Below are 16343 nucleotides of genomic sequence, written 5' to 3'. Positions count from 1 at the left end.
TAGGAAATTAATAAACAAGGAGCTGATAAGAGATAACGGCATTCAATAAGGCTGTACATCAAGTGTTTCACGAACGGTGACCCTCGGCTCGTATCTTACAACTACAGTTCAAGATAGTATTGTAGTTGGAAAGATGCCGTACTAATTATGGAATTTCTCAGTATATGGGGTCACATCCATTACTAATCTAAAGCGTACCGCGTAATTCGTTTTATCTGCTTGTAATATTTTACGTTTTCTGAGAATCGATCTCAGTGTTATGGCCGATGTAATATTATTTACAGAACTAGGTACTTACATACCTACGTACATAAAATTACTATACCTATTTATATACGAGTAAACTGTTGCGTTGTTACGTTACGTACTACCTACAACATGGGCACAGTAAAATATATATTCTGTGACATGGGTATATTCAAGTGAAGATTGAATAGGCATTTTACTGTCAAGCATGATTGCAGCCAAGCGCTCGCCTATAAATGACTAGCTGACGCCGCGCGGTTTCTCCCGCGTGGTTCCCGTTCCCGTAGGAATACGGAGATACTATATGGCCTATAGCCTTCCTCGATAAATGGGCTATCTAACACTGAAAGAATTTTTCAAATCGGACCAGTAGTTCTTGAGAATAACGCGTTCAATTAAACAAACAAACTCTTCAGCTTTATAATATTAGTATAGATATAAATATAAAGAATGTATTGGAATAAGTGTTTTGGTACGTTTTAATTTAAATAAAAAAAATAAAATTAAATGCATTGCGTATACCTAGGTACAAGCTAAAAGTTGGGCCTTTCTTAATTTACTTGATACCGGATTTGCTATTTATTTGTATTTAATTTTATTTAGCGGGGTTTTAGATGCCACCAAGGTTTAAATATAGGAGAGCATATATACTTTTCGTATCTTACATATTATACTAATATTATAAAGAAGTAGAGTTGTACTACCTAAACCAATTTTGAAAATTATTTTACCACTAGAAAGTCACGTTATTTGTGAGTGTAGCCTTTATTTTATCCCCGTATTCTAACACCCGCGGAACAGGAGTTACGCGGGTGAATTTATAACCAAATACAAGATGCTGCCGTACGTAATTAATATTACAGCTTACAGCCTTTATGACACTTGTTATAAAAAACAATAAATAAATGTAAAAAAAAAGTTTACACACGTTTTAATAATATAATAGAATATTTTAAATTAAATTAAAAATAAAAAAATCTTTCGATTGATCCTCATATATCCATAAGTTTGATGATGCGCATTGAATAAAGCTCTCATATCTTCTCGCTCCACCCATCCTTATCTTTATGTATTGTAGAATTTATAATGGTGAGGTAGTTTTTGCTGATTTATGTCATACTTTTATATACAAGAGACAGACGATATAGAAGATATTTATATCTTTCATACTTTTTTTAAATCGGTCCAGTAATTTCGGATCCTATGCGTTATAAACAAAAAACTAAAACTTAATTTCTATATAATAATAACTTAGGAGAAATCAAAGGTACAATATAATGTCGTTGGAAGAAATTATGTATTTTAGATTAAACAAAAAAAAAACAATAGGTATAGTCCACGCTCGCCACAAACGGTAAAATGTTGCAGCCTAGTAAGATGAAAGCGCGTGCTAATTGCAATAATCAATAGAAGAAATGCACAACTCAATCTGAACTCTGACGCCGGCAATCGTTAGCACAGATGCCTCGCACTTGAACCATTTAAGTGTTTTGACTTCGAAATAGAACGAACTCTACCAGCAAGTAGTTAAGCGCACAATTTTAACTACTCGATGTTTTGTTTTGCCATAAAACAATTAACAGCAGTTAAATATAAAACAATGAAATGTTACTTATTTTATTTTACATATCACACAGATTAAACAATAATAGGCAGATAGAGCGCACGGAACACGACGGTGCCGTAGCCGCTCCAAATACAAAATAGATTTTTTTTCTTATCACCATTTTTCTTGAATAATATTGAAAATGATCGATGCGACGCTTTGTGTCGTACTGACTGGAGAATGTATTCGTTTTTTGAATTTTGTATTTGAAGCGGCTACGACACTGTCGTGTTCCGTGCGATCTATCTGCCTATTATTGTTTAATCTGTGTGATAAGTAAAATAAAATAAGTAAAGATGGAGTGTCTTTTGTTGGCAATGCTTGCAACAGACAGACGTACATTTCAATGCTGAAAGTTAGTCGTCATTATCAGCCCATATTCGGCTTACTGCTGAGTTCGAGTCTCAGAATGAGAGGGGTTAGGCCAATAGTCCACCACGCTGGCTCAATGCGGATTGGCAGACTTTACACACGCAGAGAATTAAGAAAATTCTCTGGTATGCAGGTTTCCTCACGGTGCTTTTCCTTCACCGTTTGAGACACGTGATATTTTAATTTCTTAAAATGCACACAATTGAAAAGTTGGATGCACCTCCAACCCGGACCGGATTCGAACCCACACCCTCCAGAATCGGAGGTAGAGATGATATTCACTGGGCTATCACAGCTCCTGAAAGGTTTCTAGGGTCAGACTCTCAGCCGTCCAAGTAAAAAGTGAATTTTTCAAATATAAATGAAAAATCATGTCGCTAGTCGACGGTCGCATAGCTTCGCGGCAACCCTTTGAAAAATGCCGTTAAAAATTTAACTTTAAGGATCTCTAGCGAAGGGTTGTCATAAAAGTAAGGTTCCGACAACACGTCTGATTCCGCAAGATATCCCGTAAATAATATAAAAAAAATGCTTTAATAAATATAGATTATTTTCTTTACAAATTAGCCCTTGACTACAATTTCACCTGATGGTATGAGATGATGCAATCTAAGAATAAAGCGGGCTAACTTGTTAGGGGTAGGATGAAATCCACAACCCTTGCGATTTTCAATTAATAGTAGATTGTTATACAAGGGGCTAAAAAGACCCATTTATACAAGGGGCTAAAAAGACCCATATACGAGGTATTTTTAGGCCGCCTAAATAGAAACCGAGTTTATAATGGGTTTAGCCCCACGTGTTACACTCTGCTTTTCACTACGATTGCGAGAAAATAAAATAGCTTAGTACAATATTCAATGATTTATTTTTATTGAAAATTAAATATACAAAGTCTACAATTTTGGATATTAAGGGAGATGCTTTTACCCAGTAACATAATTTTCGACTACTGTGAAGATGAATAATAAGTATGTAAGATAAACGTGGGAGATAATAGTTTAAAAAACTCCTTTCGTAAGTGAATCCATTCGTTGTTGTTTTCTCCACTTATAAAATTTTTCGTAGGTAAGTACCTATTTAAGTAAATGCGTCTCGACTTTGATGGTAACAGATTGAAAATTTCATCCATCTCCAAATTAGGATCACCATTCTCACTAGATAAAGACAATAATAACAATTATTGTTGAAAAATATGTAAGTTACGGTCACAAATTGACAATGAATTTCTGAAAAAAATCAAGTGTGTATTGTTCACGCCAATTGTTTTTTAAAATCTCGCTTTTTAATTTTATTTTTTCACATGAGAAAGAGGTAAAGGTATTACACCGTAAAGGATGTCCCATGTCTTCAAATCTCGCTCTATTCGCAACTCAATAAAAATTAAATACAAAAATAAACGCATTCCACAGACAAGAACGCTGCATTTCATTCTAATTTAAAGTTTTTTATTTATTTTTCAAAACAATCAGGGCCTTACCAATAATGATTCTATTTTCGAATAAAACCTCCTCCGTTTTATAGTAGGCTAGTGCTTGGCTAGAACTCGTAACAGACAAGAATTAAAAAAACAAAATTACTTTAGCCCCTAGAGGCTAAAATGCTTGTTTAGCCCCGCTGTGGAATATGACAGTGTTTTTGAGCAAGATTAGTGAAAAGTAAATATTCACGCTAGTAGTAAAATAGTCTAACTATTCACGGAGTTACAGCACTAAGTTATAGGAACTATCAACTATACGAGTACCTAAACCTATGTGTTATTAAATAACCTTCATGTTCTCGGAATACCTAGACGTAAAAACCTATTAATGTCAATAAACTAAGCCTTTACTTTTCCGCAAACCACTTTTTGCAGCGTCTACGCCAGTTCTACGAAAGCTCTATATATAGGTATATCCATTTTAGGCAGTGTAAAAAATATTGAAAACTTTTTATAACAAATCGCAAGTGTTAAACATTGTATATTGGTGTTAGTACCTACACTTATAATAATAAATATACTTAAACAATACACATCACTATCTAGCCCCAAAGTAAGCATACAGAGTAGATTGTGTTATGGGTGCTAAGATAGTTGATATTATAATATTAATATACAATTATATACTACATATAAATACTTATATAATGTATAAATACACACAGACACTGGAAAACACCCATGTTCATCACACAAATATTTTCCAGTTGTGGGAATCGAACCCACGGCCGTGGATGCAGAAAGAAGGGTCACTACCCACTGCGCCACACGGCCGTCATTTAAATACACTTAAAATGTTTCAGACACTGTCCATTTCAAAAATTAACAAAAAAATTTAATAAGCTTTCGACTGTACTTTTAAATCTTTAAATCGAAATTAACAGAATTGAACTTTAAGTAAGTATCGTACTTCTCGTTATTAACCTTGTATCAACCCATATTCGGCTCACTGTTGAGCTCGAGTCTCCTCTCAGAATGAGAGGAGATTGGTAGACTTCACACACGCAGAGAATCAAGAAAATTCTCTGGTATGAAGGTTTCCTCACGATGTTTTCCTTCATCGTTTGAGACATGTGATATTTAATTTTTTAAAATCCGCATAACAGCCGTGACAGCCCAGTGGATATGACCTCTGCCTCCGAATACAGAGGGTATGGGTTCGATTCCGGTCTCGATTCGGCACCGCAAACTTTTCAGTTTAAGTTTAGTCTTATGAATTACTTATAATCCTTATAAAAATATTGGTGTAAATGAAAAAAGAGAAACATTCTTATTAGACTTTCATTTCTATAGACTACGTAACAATTTCATGCAAGTATCTGAGTAGGTTCTACGAAAGCTTTGTACCTTGAAACTTAACCTTTTTTATTTATAATTATTTTTTTTATTTCATGTCTACGCAGCTACAAAAACAAGTAACTTGCGATGTTTTTTTAGATAAGCCCAAATTAAATAGGTTTATTTAAATTAATTCAGAGCCTTGGCTACTTTCCGACTTACTCATTAGACCAGCTTCATGGTATAATATTATTGCTTTTTACCGATGATACGCAATATGTTTATGTCAATGGTTTTTATTTAAAGTTTTTATTTGTTTCATGCTTAGCGTACTAAGAGTTCAGGGTTTTAGTAAATTACCCATTATGCAACAGCTTGAAATTCTATGTCATCCCCGATTTGATATTGACACTCTTTAAAAAAATTTCAAAATCGTTTCAAGTAGGGCGAATTTATAAGCACTTATGAGCTTTCACAAGTTTGACTTTTTGTGGACACTGCCACCGGCAAAAGGCAGGTTCTGTAAAAGTCCATCAAAAGTCCACAATAGCGGCAGCTTATTTTTCTTTTTTATTTATAGTAATATTTATCATAGAGTTTATTTTTTTTTTCTTTACATGCATATTTACCATATATTTTAAATATGACCAATGGTTCCTTTCTCCTCAAATTAGTCATCAAAGATTCTGTTAGTTAGCAAGAGAAATTAAAAAAAAAATACTAACTTGGTAGGCTGAGCCACGATGGTGTCATAATTGAATGACAGTAGAAGCTTCGCAACCGCTTCGTTGATCTCCAACTTGTCTCCCCGCTCGTGGTCCTGCTCCCAGCTCATCATCGCCGACATAACGGAAAGCGGGTTGTGTTATCGACGCGAGACGTGCGCGTGCGACCGACTCGAGCGCACTGACTATAAAGAGTTCCTTATGCTCCGAGCGTAGATATAAATGTATAGAGCGATACGAACCTTTGTTTACTTCTCGATCGGATAGGATTCTTTTTTTTTGTATAAAGTTGGGTACAGTTGCATGGTTTTGTGATGCATTTTCTTTTCTTGTTAATAACATGTTTGTGAATTGCTTTTGACTTTCCTAAAATAGTTTGAAGAAGCTACATATTGGTTGCAAAAAAGTTCTGTTGAGTTTTTTTTCAAGATATAGTTATTTTGCCAAGCTTGTAAACAATAAAAATTTGTATTGAGAAGCGATACACCGGACCGATTGGAAGCCGAATTCAGAAGAAATGACTCAAAAGCATGTTCTTAGTTTCTTGCATTTCTAACAAAAGGAAAATAAATAATTTGTGTATGTTTTTATTTATGTTACTAATTTGAAATCATGCATTAAAATTTTTGAAACGAGCAAGTAAGTGCATTTTGTAGTTAGTATAATCCTATTTGTTTCGACTTAATCGCGATTAAAGAAGCTTTTTTCGAATTCCTTTGCGAAGTTATGTCGTTTTCGTGTAAAAATAATGACGGCTGATTAGTGCAGTAGTGAGTAGCGACCATACCTTCTGCATCCAGGCCGTGCGTTCAATTCCCGCAACTGGAATATTTCAGTATTGCGTAGTTCTAGTTATGATACATAAATACAAGATGAATTTACGTACCAACCTTAGTGCATGTACATAGTACACCTACTTTGAGGATAACAGTGTGTTTTCCAAATATATTTATATATTTATTTTCATCGTCAGCGCAGTTTTCCAAGTTTTCCGCGTAGCGCGTACGAATGGGCGGTCCGAGGGAGTATCGCCGCCCCGCGCGCCATTGGCGCCGGCCACTGTGACGTCACGGCGCCCGCGGCTTTATCTCCGTGCCTACTGTACTGACAGATCGCTCCGAGCGCCACGACACGCGTAATGTGACCCCACACATTATACCGGTACTCTCCCGCCATTTCATCCTCATCGACTACGTCAAGAAGCTATCATCACCATACCAATCCGTATTAGAGCAGTAGGTACCTATGGTGGGTCTACTATGTCCACCTCAGCTGAGGGGGCCGTTCGGGAAGGGTGTTTCGGCCTGAGCATAGTGTATCAGTCCGGGCGCCCCCAAAGATCATGAGTTAAAAAGCCCACGTCTGCGTGACGTCAGATATCGGGGACCTCGTCTTCGTCAGCGAAGACGCTGTTTAGCTTGTGTTTGTGTTGCCTGGGAAGCATTGTCGATTTGCCGTAAATGACGTTTTGTAATGAAACCTATCCTCATGCAAATCAACATTGAAGCAGATTTGGTATATTATGGCCATATCCAATATCTCCTTCCTTATAATGAGAGGATTATATACCTACAAAATTGAGATTCTATGTAGCATATGTCATCCGGTGCCTGACAAGTGACAACCCGTCGTGGATATCATACAGTAGATAGGCATTTCTCAGTTATTTTGATGTTTATTTTATTAGGTTTCTAATAAATACCAAATTAGTGAATAGGCCAGGAGGTATTTATAGTTGGCCGCTTATGTATGCAGAAAATGATTAACTATTATATATCTAGTCAGATAATTAACCTAGGAGTGTACAACTACTACGAGCGAGAATCAAACCCACGACCTCTCAAATATGAATCCGAATTTTTGGCAATGGAGCTATAGAGGTTTCTGTTTGTTTCGATTATCTAATAATTATATTTTATTTATTCATTAGAAAGCAGTCAACATAGAAAATAGGAATGGGGATGATGACTAAGGTTTGAATATATTGATTTTTATGATACATTCGGGTAAATAGGGTCAATGTTAACTAATTTATACATAAAAAGCAAAGATTGTCTGGATATTTGCAAAATAAATGAGATTATAAAATTTCAAAAACTACCAAAATTTTTTTATTGTAATTAGATGAAAATTCATACAGTTTTAGCTTCCTTACATTAAATGTGACATTTTTTAATATATGAACTATAAAGATAAACGCACAAATAACAAAGATATTAGTAATTTTGTTTGAACGCGCATACAAATCTAACGATCATTACATTGCCTATGACGTCATTTTTTCGAGCCATTTTGTATGGGGCGCTTTTCAGGGATCCGCGGCAGCGCCGCAAATCTGACTCTTTAAATCCCTGTAGCTCCGAAAGTAATGATCGCAGATACCCTGTTCCTTTTACAAAATTGCTTTACTATTAGTATACTCTTAATTTATATACAATTTAAAAAACTATCATCATCCCTGGTATGTGACATTACCTATACGGGTGTCCCGTAAATATTACGACATACTTTACAGGGTGATAGCTGACATCAAGGCCTACTAAAATAACGTAATATATTAGCGCAATATGTTAGCCGAAATTTTACGGTTTTTAAATTATATTCATTTTGGTACATTAAATGTTGTTTAGGTATAAGTTCTGAACATTAAATGTTCACAACTTATACCTAATAATCAACAACTCCTAACAAGTTAGCCCGTTTCTATATTAGATTGCATCATCACTTACCATCAGGTTAGTCAAGAACTTGTAAATAATAAAAAAATAAATGAAAATACTATCCCTAAGTACTTGTACGTATTTGAAACTCGCAAATTACTTACCTGCTTTTTATTAAGCCCTCCAGTTGCTTAATTAACACGATCTAATTTTGTGCCCAATTCACGCAAGAAACCGCTAATTATTCTGTCAAGGTAGACATGAATGTTACAAACTTGAAGCTACGAGTACCTATCGTATTTTAACTTTTCTTGCGCCAATTAATTTTGAAATAGGTAGATGGATTTACAATTTTATGTAATAAGTACTAATTATGTACTTATATAATCATTAACATCATTATCAACCCATATTCGGCTCACTGCTGAGCTCGAGTCTCCTCTGAAAATGAGAGTGGTTAGGGCAATAAGAGTTCACCACTCTGGTCTAATGCGGATTGGCATACTTCACACATGCAGAGAATTAAGAATATTTACTGGTAGTGGCAGTGGTAGTGGTTGCAGATTTCCTCACGATGTTTTTCCTTCACCGTTTGAGACACGTGTTATTTAATTTCTTAAAATGCACACAATTGAAAAGTTGGAGATGCATGCCCCGGACCGGATTCGAACCGACACCCTCCAGAATCGGAGGCAGATGTCATATCCGCTGGGCTTGTACTTATATACCTACCTAATATTAAGTCGTGATGGCCTAGTGGATATGACTATCTTTCAGTAAAATTACAAAATTTTCAGGTTTCGCCGTTTCAAAAATTAGCCCAGACAAACAGACGCAAACTTCAAAAAGGTTTTTTGGAGTAGTGTAAATTAACACTTGAGAAAACACAGTTAGGTACCTACTTATATAGAAATTACAGACAGACACATTAATTTTTACATTTCCCTTCACTGCTCTGCTCCTATTGATCGCAGTGTGATGAAAAGTATACTATAACCTGCCCGAGTATGAAGAATAATTGTACCAAGTTTCGTTAAAATCCGTCGAGTAGTTTTTGTTTCTATAAAGAACATACAGACAGACAAAAATTTTACTAATAGCATTTTTGGCATCAGTATCGACCACTAATCATCCCCTGATAGCTATTTTGGAAATATATTTCATGTACAGAATTGACCTCTCTACAGATTTATTATAAGTATAGATAGATAATGCGCATACATATTTTCATTATTAAATCCGCTATTGGTATCAATAAACAGTTAATAAATTAAAATAAATAGTTTCAAAATCTAGTATTGGCGCCAATAACAATACACAGATATGGTGTTAAGAAATTGCGTACCGACCTACGTGCTAGTCGCTTCGTGTCGTACTGATTTGAGAATTTTAAAAAGAAATTCGAATTCGTTTTTGAATTTTGTATTTGGAACGGTTTCAACATCGTCGTGTTCCGTGCACTCTATCTGCCTATTATTCTTTAATCTGTTGCCAGTCATCAAGTAATAATTTTTATCAATAATTTGGCCTATAAATAAAAATATTTATTTAATTAATTCTGGTTCCAAAAATTCTGCAAATTGTTTTTAAGGCAACAATTTGTGTCTTCTATCCGTAAAAATAAATTAATAGTCCCATTTTGGCACATGCCACACAGCAATGTCCATTGTCAAGTTTCAAATGTCAATTGTCATTGTCATTTGTCAATGAGCATGGCTTGTTCGACACTGACAGACGTCACACGATAAAAGTCAAAAGTCAAAACTCAAAAAGTGGCTTGGTTTGATGGGAATTGGGAATTGTGATGGATCCAAACAATTTTTGGTTAATAAAGTTATTCAAATATAGTTAGATCAGTAGTTTGTTACGGTTACGATTAACCAATTACCGTGTTATATGTACTTATACTTCGTCCATTATCTAGTCAAATAAAATAAAATACGATGAAAATAGCTGTGGAGGGTTGTGCCCATGGAGAACTGGATAAAATATACGAATGTATCGAAACTTTACAGGAAAGGGAATGCATAAAGATTGATTTGTTAATTTGTTGTGGGGACTTTCAATCTGTGCGTAATAATGAGGATCTTAGAGCAATGGCGGTACCAGAGAAGTATCAACATATTTGCACCTTTTACAAGTAAGTCACCTGAAAATTGTTAACTATTTAAATTATTGCAACGTTAAGAGTAATTAATCTCCAATTTTATGCACAGACACACATACTATGTGGATTTGATAGAAGGAAAGTCACTAGGAGACTAAACTATAGGCTCTTGTAGATAGGTTATAAACATCCCGAGCAGTGGGAATTTGCCAGTAGTCAGATAAAGAATCTCACATTAACTATTTTATGATATTCATCATTCATCAATGAATGCTCACTGCTTGACATAGGCACTTGCATAGACTTCCAAACACCAAAGTCTCGAGCCCCCACCATCCAGCAGCTCCCTGCAAGCCACTTGATGTCTTCAGTCTACCTAGTGACAGTGACTTTAAGCCTTCATGAAAGACCTAAAGTTAGCAACCAACTCTTAGATTCATAAGTGGTCACATCATTTCAAGTTTGAATTTTCTTTCTAGGTATTACAGTGGTGAAAAGTTAGCACCAGTTCTAACCATTTTCATTGGCGGGAACCATGAAGCTTCAAATTACTTGCAAGAATTGCCATATGGGGGTTGGGTGGCACCAAATATTTACTACTTGGGCAGAGCTGGGGTTGTTAAATTTGGTAATTTGAGGATCGGTGGTGAGTAGTAAATCTATGCTCTTTATAATACTAAACACATATATTACCTGTGCTACAGATGTTCAGTTTTATTTTATTGAAAGGGGAATGGCCCACCAGCCCATACGTCATTGGCTCCAGGAACCCAGGTACAGACACACTTATGTCTCATGTTGACAGAAGCATAATCTGCTCATCATTTGTGTGATTGAGCAACAAACATCCAAATATTTTTTTTATTTTTTTTTTTATTCTTTACAAGTTAGCCCTTGACTATAATCTCACCTGATGGTAAGTGATGATGCAGTCTAAGATGGAAGCGGGCTAACTTGTTAGGAGGAGGATGAAAATCCACACCCCTTTCGTTTTCAACACGGCATCGTACCGGAACGCTAAATCACTTGGCGGTACGTCTTTGCCGGTAGGGTGGTAACTAGCCACGGCCGAAGCCTCCCACCAGCCAGACCTGGACCAATTAAGAAAATCTCAATCTGCCCAGCCGGGGATCGAACCCAGGACCTCCGTCTTGTAAATCCACCGCGCATACCACTGTGCCACGGAGGCCGTCAAAATTACTAATCTTCAACACCATTTTCATCAAAAGCAGCAATACATCCACTGATGGCATTTTGCATAGTCTTCCAAACATCACAGTTTACAGCCACCAGCGCCCAACGGTTTCTTTTAAACTTAGCAATCAGTATCAACTAAGTTTAAATTAATGATTATTTATATTTTCAGGTTTATCAGGAATTTTCAAAGGACATGATTATTTACAAGGCCTTTGGGAGTGCTCACCATATACACAAAACTCATTAAGATCAGTTTATCACATAAGATCACTGGATGTATATAGATTAAGTCAGCTGCAAGAGAAAATACATGTAATGTTATCCCATGACTGGCCCAGAGGTATAACAAATTTTGGTGATAAAGAACACTTGTTGAGAAGAAAACCATTTCTAAGGTAATAGATAGAATTAATATTTAGTACCAATTTTTTTTGTAGTTACCTTATCTTAAGTTAAACTTGAAGTTGTCAATTCGGAGTATAAGTTTTTTTTTATTGTTTGTTAACTTCGTCATTTTAATAGAGTATACTTCCAAATTGGTCCCATTTAATTTTGATGAAAGTTGGTTCAGTAATTTTTTGTTAAAATGAAAATAATGAAATTAAAGGCAGTGCCAACACAGTAATGTACCAACTCAAGCCCTTTACATTATGAAGTTTTAGGATTTTCAGACAGTTCTTTCCAAAACGGTTTTAATTAATGTCACTGGATTGGTATTGTCTTCTAAGTGATCAGAAGGTATATAAGGAAGGTATAGGTACATATGATATTATTTTTCGATTTTTAGTTTATTAATTTGATTTTGTAGCCAGTTAAATTTTTTTGTTAAAAAGATTTTACGAGTAAAATACCAATTTTAGTACTATCACAATTATTTAAAAAATTATTAAATATAGTAAACTGAATTTGGCCAATTTGCCAAATGATCCACTCCCTCTTCTACAAAAATTCTCACCAATTCTGGTTGTTATAGTAACACTTGGTCAATTTATCAAAACCTGTTTGTTTTTTAGAGAAGATGTTGAAAGCGGCAAACTGGGAAGTCCTCCAGGCGAAAAATTGTTACACACTCTGAAACCACAGTACTGGTTCGCTGCTCATTTACATTGTCAATTTGCTGCCCTGGTTAAACATGAAAATGATGAAGAAACAAAGTTCTTAGCTTTGGACAAATGTTTGCCAAAGAGGAGACATCTGCAGATATTGGATATGCCTTCTGAGTATGATGGTGACAAACTTCTGAAATATGACACTGAATGGTTGGCCGTATTGAGGAATACAAACCATCTTTTGTCTGTGAAAAATATTGATTGTCACTTGCCAGGACCAGGTTGTAATGAAAGGTAAATTTTATAACATTTAAATTTGACATGCTTTTTAATAGTAGCCATGATAGCCCAGTAGATATGACCTCTGCCTTCAATTCAGAGGGCGTACATTCAAATTCAAGTTTTATATGAATCAACTTCAACTTTTGGGTTGTGTAAATACTAAGAAATTAAATAACCTGTCTCAAACAGTGAAGGAAAAACCTGCATCCTTAAGGATTTTCTAAATTATCTATGTGTGAAGTGAATTCAGCCAGTGTGGTGTACTATCTCTTCGTTGTGGAGACTTGTGCTTAACAGTGAGCTGAATAATTTGTGAGTGATGTTGATGATGATGATGATTATCTGACCATATGCAATATTAATAATTATGAATTTTGGTTTTTATTTTTAGGTACGATTTTACTCCAACTGCACAAGAAAAAGAAAGTGTAGAAAGTTTGATGCCTAATTTAGTAATAGCGAATGAATCCTTTATCAAAACTGCTCCAATTTATAAGCCCAGTGCCCCAAAATGTCCACCTAGGGACCCAATAATAAATCCTCAAACAACACATCTTTGTGAGAAACTAGGAATTGATGACCCTGTTCAAGTTATTATGGCAAGATCTGGTCGTACTATGAGACAAAGTTGTATAAAAAATGACAGTGAGCCTGAAGTTATTCAAACACCTATCAAATGCTCGAAGATGTCACTTCCAGCTCCAGTTACACCAAGTCAGAATGAAAGCCAAGATTTATCACAGGATTATACTAATTTTACTCCGGAGAACAGTTTTCTGTCAGATGCCACTAACACCACATCTGACTGTTTGACACCACCCAGTGCAACTAAAAAGGTTTTTAAAAGGCGTAATTTAGCAATATACAGCCCTGATCAAGATGAACAATATGATATACACAAGAAAACGGACTCTCCTATAGACGATAACAGTCCCAAGTCTAGTAAATGTCATAGAAGTAATGAATTATAAATCAAACAATAAATATTTGTATTGCATGATCAAATGAAGTTTTAGGGTAGATTAATTTAGGTCAATTTGTAAGTAAATCATGACAAAAAAAGACTAAAGGTATTTTAACATATTTTTATATCATTATAATCTGGTATTATTTTTATCATGAGATTGTTCTTTTACAGATTAGTATAAAATGTAACTATGATGTTATGAAAATATACAAAAAATAAATTTGAAAGATCACATGTTTATTACTATATTCTTATTGCTTAGTAATAATCATAACAAAATGAATGTTTAAAAATTAGATTCTTTTTGGCAATATTATGTGCAATTCTGATAATGTAATAGATTATTAACAAAGCCACAAAAATGAAATACATAAATATTAAGTTAACAACATAGACATATAGACAAAAATATAGATTTTTTGCAGAAAATTATGCATTTTTATTTTAAATCACATTTTTTATTTATGACAGTTTCTTCTATAAACAGAAAAATACAGCTCCAAATAGAGAAAAATATTCTACATTTAAAGCTAAATTGTCAAACTGTATATTTTTTATTTATTAATAATATTTAATTGTTCATCTCATGTATGTAAGTGATTTGAAAAAAGCACCTTATCTATGTAAATAGGTATTTGTTATCAGGACAGAGCTTTGAATACTTTACTCATTTCACATGACTTAACAAATGCTGTTTCAATTGAGGCATATTTTTAGGTTCAAAACTACATTGATTGCATTTTAGTGGGGTAGACATTAACGCTTTGTGAGTTTCATTTGAAATTCTTTCTATACAACCATCTTGTTCTAATTTCTTTAATAAATCTGTAAAGAGAAATTAACATAAATTAGTCAAAATTATGCCGTCCATTAGCTACAAGTCACTGTAGCTCTACATCAAAGCCATATTTGATGTGCACATAGTAAACTAACAAACAAATTAGAAATTGAAGGTAGAAAATGCATGTTATTTTATAATTTTTTTACTTTAAATTCTTGTAAAATTTTATTCAAGTATATTATCTAACTGTTCTATGCTTATTAATCAAATTTATTTTCATTAATTTAACAACATGTTAGGTAATTAAAATTATTATTATTAGGTGTGAAATGACTACCGATTTATACCCTCATTTTTAATATTTTTGTTGGTAAACAGTGCAGATTGTGTAGGGCTTTATTATAATAAAGTGACTGGACTTCCTGTCAAGAATGCAATCCCCGCCTATTATTGTTCCCACTTACAACACAGCCTAAATGATTGGAGGGGAACAGGAAAATATCACAGTTTAGAGCCATAATAGCACAACTGTAAAGAGGTCACTGGTCATACTGCTCATACACTATGCTGGGTGGTGGTTCAATCCACCACGTTGTCTTTCCTAACTAGTTGAGGAGGATAAGAATATTGGTCATATTTAAACAATGGCAAATATTTAAAAACAAGATGTTCAATAACTGTCTGTTGATCTATTGTACTCTAAACAGTCTTTACAATTTATTAGAGGAGAAAATGGAATTTTGGTCATGTTAAAAGAACTAATGTAACATAATATTCTATTTAAAAATATATCATACCATCAAAGGGTATAAAAAAGCTTGTAGTAAAACTATTCCAATGTATTTTCGTTTTGAGACATTTGGAATCCATATCCTTACTAATCACATGCATGTGCAGCCTTTGCATACTGGGAATAGCATGAAACCCGGCAACTAGATCACTTTCCGTGTGATCATTTTTAATACTTTTATACATAGAACCCAGCTCATCAATGAGGTCTAAATGAGTTTTGTTCAATTTGAAAATGCTACTAATTTCTTCCTTGGGCAAAACGAGATAATGTATCCTAGCTTTCGGGTATTTATCTCTTATTACTACAAGACGATCTGTTTCTTTGTAAATAGAATCGGGATCTTTCATAGATTCTAATAAACCTAACGACCAATGCTTCTTTGATTCTTTCGCCGGTCTCTGTGATGTTTCATAATTTTTCATAGCTCTTTTGCTCATATTAATTAATATAAATTTATAATTTACTTGTTTTGCTATGTTTGTTTTAGGAATTTTTAATTTTTCACAAATTATCAATCACAATATTCACAAGCCGCTAAAATATCAATGTCAATTGTCACTGTCAATTGTCAATATTTTGTTTCACTGTCAGACTCAGATGTCAAACTTTCTTTATAAAATTAGGTTTGCACGCAGCTTTGAGTACTAGTATTTATAATTAAATGTAGATTGTAGACTGAAAAAAGCCCTCTGTAGTGAATTGTATTACTAAAGCATTAGCTTTAGCGTTGTATGTTCTAAGGTTCTGTGATTTTATGCATCCCAGAACATCAACTATTAATATGATCTAAATTCTAAACT

At 34.3% G+C, this 16343-nt stretch overlaps 3 protein-coding genes across 3 annotated transcripts in view; 1 reads left to right on the top strand and 2 right to left on the bottom strand.

Annotated features, from left to right (window-relative positions):
* The window catches only part of LOC112043145 (transcription factor Sox-10-like), a 36210-nt gene extending 30332 nt beyond the window's left edge, over positions 1–5878 (bottom strand). Inside the window, exon 1 of the mRNA XM_024078431.2 lies at positions 5708–5878. Coding sequence (XP_023934199.1) covers positions 5708–5829 — 122 coding nt within the window. The 5' untranslated portion in view covers positions 5830–5878. The remainder of the gene's footprint in view (positions 1–5707) is intronic.
* Positions 5879–10133: 4255 nt separating this feature from the next.
* On the top strand, positions 10134–14144 carry LOC112043142 (lariat debranching enzyme). The gene is made up of 5 exons (XM_024078429.2): positions 10134–10507; positions 10954–11120; positions 11841–12066; positions 12685–13014; positions 13394–14144. Exons 1-5 carry the CDS (start codon positions 10311–10313, stop codon positions 13971–13973), a joined length of 1500 nt encoding a protein of 499 aa, XP_023934197.1. The 5' UTR covers positions 10134–10310; the 3' UTR covers positions 13974–14144.
* Positions 14145–14636: 492 nt separating this feature from the next.
* Positions 14637–16096, bottom strand: LOC112043144 (aprataxin). Its single transcript, XM_024078430.2, has 2 exons — positions 15548–16096; positions 14637–14794 (listed from the first exon to the last, which is right to left on the bottom strand). Exons 1-2 carry the CDS (start codon positions 15978–15980, stop codon positions 14637–14639), a joined length of 591 nt encoding a protein of 196 aa, XP_023934198.1. The 5' UTR covers positions 15981–16096.
* Positions 16097–16343: the final 247 nt, after the last annotated feature.

This window comes from Bicyclus anynana, chromosome 15 (genome assembly GCF_947172395.1).
Source record: "Bicyclus anynana chromosome 15, ilBicAnyn1.1, whole genome shotgun sequence".
NCBI lineage: Eukaryota > Metazoa > Arthropoda > Insecta > Lepidoptera > Nymphalidae > Bicyclus > Bicyclus anynana.
This window is presented reverse-complemented; position numbering and strand designations above follow the sequence as displayed.